The sequence below is a fragment of the Achroia grisella genome, unplaced genomic scaffold (genome assembly GCF_030625045.1).
Source record: "Achroia grisella isolate CSIRO2021 unplaced genomic scaffold, CSIRO_AGI_Agris_v1 utg146, whole genome shotgun sequence".
Taxonomy (NCBI): Eukaryota; Metazoa; Arthropoda; class Insecta; order Lepidoptera; family Pyralidae; genus Achroia; species Achroia grisella.
The window spans coordinates 505,885-520,303 of NW_026712636.1; the positions used below are offsets into that span (position 1 = coordinate 505,885).

Here is a 14,419-nt window from a genome sequence, read left to right on the forward strand (position 1 = left end):
ACTTCTATATTATAAATATGTACATAACCATGATCTGGACTCATCACTTCACCTCCTCCTTTCCTGCTGCTTCCACAAAGAACACAATCTACATAAATAACAGTGGCCCCAACATAGCCGCTAAAATAATTTAATTTAACATGACTGCGTGAAAGGGATAGAATACTTTATCACGATCTCTCAAAATAAACTTTGATGTCTAAAATACTGATAGGATGACACTGAACTTTATTGCTAATACATACGCTTCAAATTCATTTTACATTATTAAATTGGAAATATGCCGTTTCGAAGTAAATCTGTCAATGTCATAATTATCAAATAGACGGACGTCAATGTCACTTTTTACGTCATAATAATGTCAATGTCATTTTGTCATTTGTAAAATTTTACTTATTATTATAGCGCACACATTGGTACTTACCACAGTTTTATATACACGTCTACTAAATTAAATTCCATGAAATACTTTTCATTTTGTTATAAATGCGTATTTAAACTAAATCACAAAAAACAATAAGAATGTTTTTAATTTGTTGCGTAAATTGAAACAAGACACGTTGGCCGGGACGCAATATTAATAGCTGTTCAAGTGTTTTGTGACAATAAAATGCCTTTTGTTAACATTAAAAAGCAATACATAGCATTAGGGATGTTGTTTTTCGTCGTACTATTTTTCTTCAACAATAAACCAGCACTTCAATGTCAGTTGTCTACTGAAGTTGCCACATACCTTCCAACAATATATGGCATTACACCGACGTATGCAAGGCTGGCCCAAAAAGCTGATCTCACTAGGTAAGTTTTGTCGTGATATTTTTGCCCTTGCTGACACCCAATAATTAATAACTAACTGAATAAATGACCTCATAAACTTGGTATGGTGCTATTTGGTGTATACTAGACTTATCAACAACTTACTAATTTCAGAAATAAATAAGTGTTATACAGGATTTAGTTATAATCTGTTCCCTTGGTTCCCTCAAATAACTTGTTTATTATATTAACCCACTGTGGGTTGCCAAATTAATAGGGACAGTCACATTTTTTATAATTTTTGTTCTTCAAGTGGTCTTGACTACGTTTTTAAGTGGTAAAAGTTTTTTGCTGATATATTTTTATGTTCACCTTGTCTCTATAACTCAAATTCAAAGTGAATTTCAAGTGCTGAGAGATTTGTTTATTTTGGAAATATATTTTAATGACGGGAGAGACACACAGTCGTTCACACGTGTAAAAGTGAAACACGTAAATTATTCTTTTAAACAGTTCTTTAGTGGTTTTGTGAAATAATCAATACCTGCAAGTAAGTAATATTTTACTATAATTAAAATTAAAGTATTTTGGAGCGGATTTTAGAACAATTTTAATTTATTTTTATATTTTCAGCTTTGGCTATGGGTCGAGGGGTAGATTTGACTCCGAGAAAAAAATCCGAGGTTAAAACCCTTCTCCTACACACAAATCACTCTCAGAGGATGATAGCACAACTGGCCGGGATATCGAAATCTGCCGTCAATAAAATAAAAATAAATTTAGATCAAAATCAGCCACTTTCGCCCAAAAGAAAAGGCAAATGTGGCAGAAAATGTATCACAACAACACGTTCCGATAGGAAAATTCGAGATATCTGCTTGCAAAACAGAAAGAAAAGTGCTGGATTTTTAACTCAGATAGTACAGGAATCTGGAATACGTGTTTCAAAAAGAACTGTACAGCGAAGGTTGGCAGAGGAAGGCCTGACAGGTCATCGTCCAGTTAAGAAACCCCGATTAACAGAGGCGATGAAAAAGAAAAGGCTTGCTTGGGCTCGTGAGCACCGCCTGAAAACTGTTGAAGACTGGAATAAGGTCAGTTCTATGGTTAATTTTATTTGTGTTATATAAAATCATATTTACAAAAATTATAAATAGTTTCTATATTTTTTTAGGTATGTTTCTCAGACGAGTCAACTTTTGAAATTCTGGCCAACAAAAGTAACTTCGTGAGGCGGCGCCCAGGCGAGAAATTTCATCCTGATTGCATAGTGGAACGAATTAAACACCCTGTAAAAATAATGGTATGGTCTGTCATCAGCGCAAAAGGAGTTGGGCGCCTCTATATCGTCCAGGGAACCATGAGACAGGACCAATACAAGCAAGTATTAGAAACTCGCCTGTTGCCGCAACTTCAGGAATGGTTCCCGAATGGGGAGGAATTCGTGTTTTTGCACGATTCAGCTCCATGTCATAAAACGAGGAGTGTAACCAAATTTTTGGAAGACCACAACATTCCAGTTTTACATTGGCCTGGCAATTCTCCTGATATGAATCCCATAGAAAACTTGTGGGAAATTACCAAGGCGGAAATTGCTAAGGAAATCATAACTACCAAAGTAAAACTAATTGAAAAATTAATAAATGTATGGTTTCACAATCCCAAAATAAAAGAAAGTGCTAAACAGTGTATTGAAAGTATGCCGAGGCGGATTCAAGCACTGATAGAAGCAAAAGGAAATGTGACAAAATACTAATAATTTCCCATCATCATTTTTATTATACTTGTTTATATTTTCTAGTTGTTCAAATATTAAATTATTATAGTCTAAATTCATTATAAGATATGTGTCTGATATTATTAAATATAATTATAGCCTAAAGTGACGTTTTTAATTAATTATAGACCAATGTTTTACAAAAAACGAATATTTCGTGACTGTCCCTATTAATTTGGCAACCCACTGTACTTTTTGCTTGTTTCGTACTTCGTACTTAATTGTGTTTTCAAACCCCATCCTGAACAGTTCTAAATTTAAATTCCCTGGGTCCTTTATTATTCTAATTATTTATTAGGGAAATCAACAGGATTAAGTTTCAGTGGTTAAAATAGCTTTTCAAGTGCTGTGATCACGGTGAATAGATATTTTGTATTTATTACCATTTACTGGGGTTGAGACATTTTTTGAAACAAAATATGGCTCAACTGTACAATATCTACAATCGATTTGAGAGTTGAAAATTTTATGTTTAATAGATCTTGTTATTGTTAGTCTACTCCTAAAATTTCAACTTGTGGAAAGTCATAGTTATTGAAATATTAATTAGAATATGTGAAACTAGTTGGTAAACACTTTTGACATCCGCTCGGTGTTTCATAATTTGTGTTAAACTTTTTTTAAATAGTTTTTGTATAATTTTTACCTATTTTCATTTAGTTTTTATTGTAATACACATTGTAATGTATATAAAAATACTTTGAAATATTTTTTATCATAATTTCGTTATGATATTAATTTTTGGTAAAGAACTTTTTTCTTAAAAAAGGAAATTAAAACGCAATAATAATGATAGCAACACTAACGACGCGACGTCATTTTGTTTTAAGTGACAGGTTGAATTTCAACTCAGTTAACAGAGGAGAGGGGCAAAAGGGGGGTGCTCGCGGGGAACACCCCTCACACAGAAAACAAACTGTAGGTAGGTTAGAGTTTAATGATCACACAAAAATAAACTAGAGCGATGGTCACTAATACCCTCAGAATGATGAACATTGAGGTACGCAACCCCCCAAAGGGGATTCCACCACAGTGGTAAGGGTATCCCCACCCCCTCATCCCCTCGCACAGAAAACAATCCGTAGGTTAGGTTAGGTTAGAGTTTAATGATCACACAAAAAAAACTGTAGCAATGGTCACTAATGCAAAAAGCGTCCTAACCTAAAAATTTTCAAAAATTCATAGAAAAAAAAACTATGAGGAATCGCAAGTTACCAAGTTTATTCACTGCTTATGTGGCGAGTCTATCCCTCAAATTAATTTTGGAACTCACGGTGTCAAAAATGTTAATTAAGAATAAATATAATTTAGTTATAGCATTATGACAAAATCATTATGAATCAATGACAATATTTTTTGGTGGTATTGTATGGAGATCAAAGGGTTCTCTAAAATTTCTGGCTCTTCTTGCTTAATATCTCTTATAAATTGATGCTATTTCAAAGCTTAATGTAACATATTTAAATTGTAAACTTAATTAACATTTGTTTAAAAGAACAACTGGATTAGTTTTCCGAATTAGGGTCGAATAAAAAAATTATTAGAATTATGTAGTGTATATAATATATCTCACATAATTATAAGTGTTTAAAGATTATTTATATTTATGTTTCTATTAACAGGCTATCACAAACTTTGATGCTTGTGAAGAATTTCCATTGGATTGTTATTGAGGATTCAACAACAAAAACAAAATTAGTTGAAAATCTTCTTAAAGAGTCCACACTGAAATATACACATCTTAATGTGAAAACGAAAACTTCTGAACACTCCTCAGTAAGTATTAATTTTTCTTTATTATTTATTTCTAGACTTAATTATGACAGAATGGCAACAAAATTGTGGTATGTGGCAGTGGTCCCGAAAAAAATGTGGTTGAGCGCAGTGATGGCTGCTAATATTCTGGATATCAACTGTCACGCTGGTACTACCTTAATCCTTAATAATATTATAAATGTGGAAGTAGAGATGTTTGTTACATATTCACCCAAAAACAACTAAACTGATCATCATGAAATTTTGTACACATGTTCTTGGAGGTATTAGAATGAATATAGGATACTTTTTATTTTAAAAACAAATATTTTTATTCAATGTGAGCGAAGCCGCGGGTAGAAGTTAGTATTTTATATATGTACAAGCTGTTCCCGCGACTTCGTCCACATGGTTTTTAACTTTATTTCTCTAAAATAAAAGTAGCCTAAGTTACTCCTTATTACATCAGCTACCTGCCAAAAGAATCCTGTTAAAATCGGTCCAGCCATTAAAGAGATTAGCTGGAACAAACAGATTATTTATTAATTTTTACTGATAAATAGTTGTACTTATTAGATAAAAGGCTTTACAATTCTTGGTATTTATTAGATATCTATTATCTATATTATATTATTTAAATATTTCTATTTAATTAGTTTTGGTTATCAAAGATTTAGGCTGGCAACTATTTTACATTCCATAATAATGTTCATTTATAATAATAGAACAACATACGAATATAATATATATATCTATTACTACAAACAAAGTTATCTATGCTTTCCACTTGAAGTAAACTAATTATTTATACGTAGTCGTATGTAGGTCAATATATTGAATATAATATTTCAGGTTCTGGATATCAATATTTGTCTATTTAAGACGGATACATTCAACACTAGTTGGTATTGTGTATGTAGATCAATAAATTGTATTAGAGTGGCAAACGCTTCAAATTCAGTAAATTATTAAACCTTAATCTAACTTTCCAATAATGTTATAATTTAAGAATTGTCACTAATAGATAATAAAATAATTAGTTTTATTAATAAAATACCATGAATACGTAGTAAATTTTATTTACTAAATATATTACTGCTTTATTAATTTGCAGTTTGTATTGTTCTCAGTTGTCAAGGAAAAGCCGTTCTTACTAGAATACTATGATACATTTTTAAATTTAAATATTTTTACTATAAATTTAGCGATAAAATATCTAAATTTCAGAAGATTTTGCAAAATGCACTTACGAAAACTATTATTTTTTGTTGCCCATTTTCGCACACTATTGAGTTGGCGCTTTAATGTTATATCTTATCTATAATCAGCTACCCGCGCCGAATGTTTTCTTGTATTACATGTGTACGTATATTATACATACTATCCTTTTGAATCACTCAATCTGTTGCTGAAAACTGCATTAGAATCCGTTGCATAGTTTAAATGATCTAAGCATACAGACGCAAAGTTAATTGAAAGATTATTATTAATTCGGCAACTGCAGCTATTACCTACTATTGGAAGAGGTATTAAAAATATTGAAAATTGACAATATGTCAATTTCCAATATTAAAGAACGATACAATATTGCGACTACTAACTTACAATAGTATTTAATAAGTGCTACTTGTTGTGTAACAAAATAAATGTATTATTTTATTTCTCTGTTTAGTTTAGTCCATAATTATTAGGTACATATTCGTATATATGTAGAGATAACTATTTTACGACTACGGTGCACGAAATCGTATATATGTACTATTTTAATTTAACCTGCTTATACCTATATTAATGTAGAATATTGGATAAAATGTATAATAATTATAATAACATTGAAAATGATAACCAATTACACTTAATAAAGTTTAAAAAAAATAACAAAAACTGTTATATTTTTGTATGTTATTTTATTATATTATATTACTTAGATTAAAATAGTGAGTAGTAACTTTTATTAAAATTACATTAATTTCCTGGATAATATTTATATCTAAATGAAATTAAAGTGCAGTCATTTGTTAAAATTAATTATCAAATTTAATTAGCTTGGTATAATAATAATATATAAATATAAATTTAATTGGGTTAAATTTAGATATCAGTGAATTTGTTTAAACGAAATTTATTATGTTTGTTTTATTACTAAGTATATGTTTGGAATAATATATATTATAGTAGGATGGTGATAATATGTAGCAAACTTATATTTTCATTTATAAAGGAACACGGAAAACTTTCAAATATTCACAATCACATATTTTGTTTGCAGGCTAGCGGAGTTGAACAGCGAAATTTGGCGCTTGATTGGCTTAGAGGCCATTTAAAAAAATCTGAAGACACGAAAGGTGTCGTTTACTTCATGGACGATGATAACACATATTCCTTAAGAGTCTTTGAAGAGGTAATTATTGACTAATATACTATTTCGCTTCTTCTAAGGAAACCATAATACTATTTTTTTATTGCGTACTTTTGGTGAGTTAAATATATATATAAATCCCGTCTGTTTAAGAAAATCAATCACGGTGTCTGACACACAGCAATAATATACAATAATAATAAATTAGAACATAAAACATTTCATTCTATGTATTATGTAGAAAGTTTCGATGAAATTGGTATGTATGGTTTCAATGAATACTAAACGTACTGTAAAATTGTCTAAAAGTATAATTGTACAATTTCTTTATTACACATTAATTTTCAATTTTCAGATTATACGGTAAGGTAAAATTTATTTTATTTTATAGATTTTTTATTGTATTATATAATTGATGATAATGGTATGGTTGACTCGCTTGGGCTAACGGTATACGCTGGCGGGTCACCAGTCAATGATGATAAAGTCAGGTCAGCAAGCCCATCATGGCGAATTCAGTCGGAATTAACCGAAGCGGTTTCCAAGGACGCGGTTAGCGTGAGGATCTGAACCTGATGAATAACAGGATGGGCTAAATGACCTGAGTTCATTCTCATTAAAATATTATTCTTCACTGGTGCCCCGCCAGTGAGAAATAAGAATAAGAGAATAAGTTAGATCAGGCGCGACACCATTCAATTATCAGACGCGTTACATCTAGGATTGACAACTTTTTTTTTACAAGAAATATAATAAGTTCAGTATTTTATAAAAATGAACAATATTTCATTTATTTATTGTTTTAAATATATATTTTTAGAGTTCGCACAACTTACTAATATACAGTATTTTTTAAAAACTTACTACGCTTACACTAAATAAGGAGCTCTTTTTTTTTATTAAATGCATAGATTAATAGATACTATTTCTATCATCCCGCCACTTATTTACTGAAACTTACTACGCATTAATTACTGAAAAAACTCTTTCAGTAGGTAAATGCTGAAAACAGTATTTTGAATACTTTATTTTTGTTCAAAGTAAAAAGTATAACTTAGTGAAAAACAGTATAATACTGTTTAAAACAGTAAACCCTAGTTACATCTGTTATATCGTATGATTGTTAGCGGTGTTACTAGTTTATTTACATCTGTTACATGTTAACAGTTGACTGTTTAATAAACACGATTTATTATGTTATTATGACTTGTTCCGTTTAAATTATAGATTGCGTTGATAAATAATTGACTAACCAAATTCTTAAGATGCAGACCAGTGAGATATAATGAATAAAAACAAAGACATACAAGTTTTAATTTGTCTTTTATGAATTATGACGCTTCGTTAATATTATACTAAAATATAATAGATGTATGAGAAATATTTTTATTTGTAAATCAATTGGTATAAAACATATAAAAAAATTAGATAATGTTTAGCCGTTTCTGTTTAAAATTAGACATTGGCATAAGCAAAGTAAAATTGTTATAAATTTTATTTTGTATGCTCTTTAGGTTAATAATATGCGGCCTAATAATGTTTTTTTTAATTCATTTGCCTTGTACAGATAGCGATCAGTAGCAGTATTAAACTGATTATATACAGTTAGTGGACTATAATTATATATTACTCGTATTATCAAGATTTTTTTATACCTACAATATTACATTACAACTACGACACTCTATACTATTAGGTACATGCAGGTGTAATATAGTATTTATATAAAAATATGATATGATTTATGTGTTCTATTGTCCTAGTCCTGAATATCCATTTCATTAAGACTTTAACGGGACTTTGTAAAGTATCTATGCATGAGATATGTCAATGATATTACGGGATCCGCAATTTGGATCGGGATATCATTTAGTTCTAGGGAATAGCAATCATGAGAGGTACCATAGACCAATAATAATAATATATTTAATAAATATTATTATCCGTAGAGTTGCTTACAACTTCTTAAATGTAGATTTAGTAGGAGCAAAACCATAAAAATAACAAATGGACCAACACTTTAATACTAGCTGGGCCAGCAATTACATCCGCGTGAAATTTATAGCCTATGTGTTACGCTGATGTATAAGCTATATTATTGTACAGTTTTATTAAAATCTATTCAGTAGTTGGTACGTGAAATAGTAACAAACATCCGTCCATCCGCACTCACAAACTTCCACCTTTCTAATATTAGTAAAATCACGACAATGTTCCTTGTGTTCTTCTTTTGGTGTATGCAAATATTTATATTTTCCATCTGGCCCACCGTCAAATTGCTTGCCATTCCAATTACTTAACTATTATATAATATGTTGTAGACAAAAATGAATAAATAAAGTTTATATCGGTGGAAATAAGGATTAGTTTGATCAATTTTTATCTCCTTCTAGGTTCTTATCATTCACTATAAGTAGATAGTATTCATAGTTGAATATGATAGTTATATGTATATATAATATAGTTGATGATGATAGTTAAATATATAATAAGAATAATAAACATTTATATTTAACAATGATTCATTCATTATTATATGCTTTGTGTTTGTATTACAAATTCTGTGAATATCTCAGAATTTATAGTATTATTTTTTGGCATCGATCCCCTGTCCCATACAAACGGATAGAAACTACGACGGTCTGAGTCGAGATTCGATCTATCGGTATCCTCAAACTGAAGTCTGTTAGGTATGTAGGTAATCATCGTTCAGCCGTTCCATACGTCCTTCCACGCGGATTTAGATTGTGTTCTGCACTCGCCTGTACGATCTTTTTCGTTCGGTGAAGTTGCAAACGTGTGTTAAAGGCAATAGGATAAGAATTGTGCGAAAGGAATGCTGTGCTAGTGATTTTTTTTACCTGTTCTTGCATGTTTGCACGAATTAATTGCTAAGCGTTGTACATGGTCAGTTCTATGACCTCACGTTTTAGAGATGATTAAAAGCAATCCATTAAAGCCTTGACACCTTTCCTGTGATTGTAATTGCTAAATAACTACAGTTGGTCATAACGTATGATTATATTGGGAATGTGAAATGATCGGTGACCCAATAACCCCGAAAGCGATAGCAAACATTACATTCTATTTATCATCGGTCGTTCATAACATTGTTTCGTTTATTGTAAAATATTATTGTTTGTATGACAGAAGAATTTGTTTAACTTATGCGTAATTAGGTGTTCACAATGAAAGTTTTGATGTTTGTTGCGAACTAGCGTTTAAAAGTCTTAATATTTGTATCCTACTAATATTATAAACATGAAAGTTTGTGAGTATGGGTGCATAGATAGATGGATGGATGGAAGTTTCTTACTCTTTCACGCAAAAACTATAGAACAGATTTTTATGGAACTTTCGAGTATACACATCACAATAACACATAGGCTATAAATTTTTCTCTTCATTCACATCAGTACATTGTTGATTTATTTGTTTATACTGTAATTTAATATATTTTGTAATAATTAAAATTGTAAGTTTACGTAAACTGATACAAAAGACGATCTTATAGCTAAGTAATCTTATATCTAGTATGTCTAGGTATATAAGTACTTTATATACAATTTTATAATTATACAAAAATGAACTCGTCCTCCTCTATTTTCTTCCTCTGGCTGTGCCCAACAGGGTCCATATTTGATCTCCTTTGAATGATACCTACCAACTAATTACTGTAAAATTATGCAAAGCAATTATGCAATTAATTATGCAATTAAATGCAAAGCTTTTGTAATAAAATAATCTCCTCCAGACTACCTTTGGGTAGAGAAAGTAACCTAAAGATAATAAAATTTGTTTTGTTCTATAATACTGATTTTTCGCTTTACAGATGAGAAAAATCGACAAAGTAGGCGTGTGGCCAGTTGGCATAGTGGGAGGTATGAGGGTCGAGATGCCTGTAGTCAAGGATGGGAAGGTGATCAAATTCAATGCCGTTTGGAAGCCTTTTCGACCATTCCCAATTGACATGGCCGGTTTCGCCATCAACGCCACATTGTTTTTGGAGCAGCCGAAAGCGATGTTTTCTAGAAAAGTGCAGTCTGGATTTCAGGTCTGTAATTAATTACCATATTTTGAAGTAGGGTAATACGAACAGTAAATTTTTCGTGAAAGTTACAACAATATATTAGTGAACACGGTACCTAAATCGGTACAGCCGTTTCTGAGATTGAAGCGCACAAATTTGCAGCGTTTGTGCACTATGAATTCGCGAGACATGAATTCTAAATATTACTGTTTTAGGTTCTATTGCGGTGATAAAATAGGGGGTTTATATTATATATATCTATAGATAACATAATCCCAAACAAATTAACAATTTGTATTAGGGTCACAGAAATACTTAATACTTAAATTATTTTATACATACATAATATACATAGAAAACGCTCAGGTTAGTATCAAACACTCAAATGTAGATTTGTTTGTAATGTGTAAAGATCGAACTCGCGACCTCATTAATTCAGCAAATGAGAAATCAATCTTGTGCTTTTTATTTATATAACATTTATACACGCAATACAACAGTAACAACATTACAGTTAGTTTTTTCTGGTTCAGAACTATAACATTGATTTAGATTGAGTTCTAAGTAGATTTTTTTTATAATGGTTGATAATGGAATGGTACAACCACTTACGCTAACGGTTTACGCTGGCGTGGCACCAGTGGAGGATGATAATATATAATTTATTACGATGATTTCCAGAAGGTACATTGATAGTGTTATTATATTGATAGGGTTAATTCTCCACAATACTATAAATAACTCTGACTAGATTAAAATACACATAATCATGTCTTGGATGTACAACATAAGGGTGATTAACTTATTAACTTTTTTATGGATGATAATGTTATAGTGTACCCGCCTGCGATATCAGTTTACGGTGGCGGAGTATCAGTGGTGGATGATAAGATTAGCAAATTCATCAGTATCATAATCACCTTTTGGAAGTAGAACAAAAGGCCGACCTATTAACATTTTTTATGTGGCAAATGTAATAGGAATTCATTACGATGATTTCCAGGAGGTACACTGATAGCGATAGGGTTATTTGTCCACATTACTAAAAATGTCTCGCCCTGGACTAGATTAAAATACACATAATCATTTTTTGGAAGTAGAATAAAAGGTGATTATCCTATTAACTAACCACAAGCATAAACTTAAGTTTAGGCAGAAATTACGAGTAATTTAATAATGCCGCACTCAGTCTAGTTTAGATGTGAGGGTATATTGATAGCGTTATCTTGCTTTCTCTTATATTTATTGCTTGTGACGGGTGCACACTTATCGCATCCTGGCGTTGTATAAATAAAGTAACACGTACAATATACTTCAACATTTATCTCATTAAATAATTATACAAATGATTATTATGTAGGCAAAAGATTTCTTTTATATCTTACTGACTATAATATTATAAACGCGATAGTTTGTGAGAATGGATGGACGTTTGCTACTCCTTCTCTAAAACTACAAAACATATTTTGATGAAACTACAGTACTGTACTGTAGTTTCTGATATTTCATTATTATTATATTCTGATATATATCAGAATATAATAATAATGAAATATCAGGATAATTTACACTACGCCATCTAGTTCCAAGCTAGACATAGCTTGTGTTATAGATACTAGATAACTGGTATTGGTACTGGTACTGGTACTAGATAACATGTATATATATATTTTGTGTAAGTATACTGGGTGTTTTTTATATATATATTATATATAAAAAACACCCAGTTCTATACAAACAATTACCTAAAAACAAGCGGGCGTAACCGCGGGCACAGCCAGTTCATCATACATTTAAATGTACGATGTCTACATTACATTCTACTCATGTTAAGGACGTGAGAAATATTATTAGTATTTTAAATTGTCTGTTTTTGAAACAGGCTTAACCGATTTGTATACGCATGTAGCAAGCTTACACATTTAATGCTTGTTACATTCCAATATGGTCAGAAACAAAAAACATACTGTTATTCTGTATATGAAGTTGCGGGCACAAGTGTAGTGATGAAATCCGTTAAAGAATTACTATTTATTTTCTCTTTATTTATTTAATATGACATATATATATATACATATATATACTATACAATGACAAAAACATTCTTATTTTATTTATTATGGAAGGTAAAGCTGTATACGTCAGCATCTTGGTTACCTTACCTAAATTAATTAAAAATAAATTTAATATTTGCAATGCTCGCATAGTGGGACAATTATTAGTGTGGCTAGTGCGTACCGCCGCAGTTGCAAAAAGTCGGTCACGACGACGGTTGGCACTTCGCTTGTAATTCAGTTGAATCTTAAATTCTATACGTTCTACAACTGCGCGATTATCTATTGGGACTGAGCTGTTCAAGTCATGTCTGCTGATTAAATTGTCTTGACCGTAAGTGCTGTATAGGCAATTTTTAGGGTACAAATGGGACTGAAATATAAAATTTTGAATTTGCTAAAAAGTCACTAAAATCAAAGAAATAAAAAATCTCCAATGGCTTGTAATCTGTGTTTCGAATGACATGATAGTTTTGTTATTTTTAATATTATTTCGAGCAAGCCACTTGGTGACTGAAATAGGGGAGACTGAGGATACGTAGATGAGTTTTTAAAAAATCTAACTGAATAAAACAGTTAATGAATAAATATATTATAAATTTTCAGGAAAGCGAGATTCTCAAATACTTCGCAGCAACGAAGGACGATCTAGAGCCGCTCGCCGAGAACTGCACAAAGGTCTTTGTATGGCACACGCGTACACAGAAACCGTCCATTACCAATCCAAAGAATTTGAAACATACACCCATGCCCGACCACCACATCGAAGTATGAATTCACATTGGTTGGTTTGTTTGGTCTTCATAATAATGGGCAACATTGCTCAGAATCTGTAGGGTATCTGACCCTATTCTATGTTCGTGTAACCAACACGCTTCCCAAAATATTTGGGAAAGCATCGAATATGGTATACACATAATGAGTATATTATTATTCAAGTGGTGGCAATACCAATGTACCATAATTCAAATAGATAAGTAGACGTGACAAGTCACATAATAAATTGAAAAGCAATATATATCCCAAGTTTTTCACAGCATATAGCCATCCACAGTATTCCTACAGTTACGAGTAAACTAACGACACCCTAATTATTAAAATATAAGTAACCGTTTAAGTTATAAGTTGCGCCGAAATGAAGTACTTCCGAAAAATATTTACCTTCTGTTTATACAGTTGAGTGATTAGTGAAATCCATATTTAAGAAAAAATGTATTAATGCGACTTAAATTGTAATATAATAATATTTAATTTTAAGGAACAACCCAATGATCAAAGTATTTAGTAAATGTGAGTTTGGGGAATAAATCTTTATACTAATTAGGTAGTAAGCAAATAAAAAATTGGTACAATATTGAAAGTCTCGTGAACTTGCTCATATAGTTTTATCATAACATAGAGATTACTTAGGATCACATAATTATTTGCAATTTACATGATGTTAAAAAACTTCTTGGTTATTTTATTACGTAACGTATTTATTCTAATTGTATGGAGTGACATATAGTAATATAATAATTATGACTTGAAATCTGAAATATAAAATTTTCTGTCATAAGTCAAAACTAAATAGAAAAAAACTTCCAATATACGAAACAAATATGGTAATAATGAACTGTACATGATTTTCATAAGGGTCCATTTTGTGTACATACAGTTTACTACCAAGTTGATCCCAAAAACATAAA

General features: G+C 30.8%; 1 protein-coding gene across 1 annotated transcript; it reads left to right on the forward strand.

The window, feature by feature from the left end:
• Nucleotides 1-477: 477 nt before the first annotated feature.
• Nucleotides 478-14,177, forward strand: LOC131855634 (galactosylgalactosylxylosylprotein 3-beta-glucuronosyltransferase I). Its single transcript, XM_059206929.1, has 5 exons — nucleotides 478-798; nucleotides 4,156-4,309; nucleotides 6,558-6,689; nucleotides 10,480-10,701; nucleotides 13,338-14,177. The coding sequence occupies exons 1-5, from the start codon at nucleotides 611-613 to the stop codon at nucleotides 13,503-13,505; spliced, it is 864 nt and encodes a 287-aa protein (XP_059062912.1). The 5' UTR covers nucleotides 478-610; the 3' UTR covers nucleotides 13,506-14,177.
• The last annotated feature ends 242 nt before the right edge of the window (nucleotides 14,178-14,419 follow it).

Coding starts and splice junctions, on each gene's coding strand:
- LOC131855634 (XM_059206929.1), top strand. CDS start 611: ATGCCTTTTGTTAACATTAAAAAGCAATACATAGCATTAGGGATGTTG. Junction 799..4,155: donor CAAAAAGCTGATCTCACTAG/GTAAGTTTTGTC, acceptor TTCTATTAACAG/GCTATCACAAACTTTGATGC. Junction 6,690..10,479: donor CCTTAAGAGTCTTTGAAGAG/GTAATTATTGAC, acceptor TTCGCTTTACAG/ATGAGAAAAATCGACAAAGT.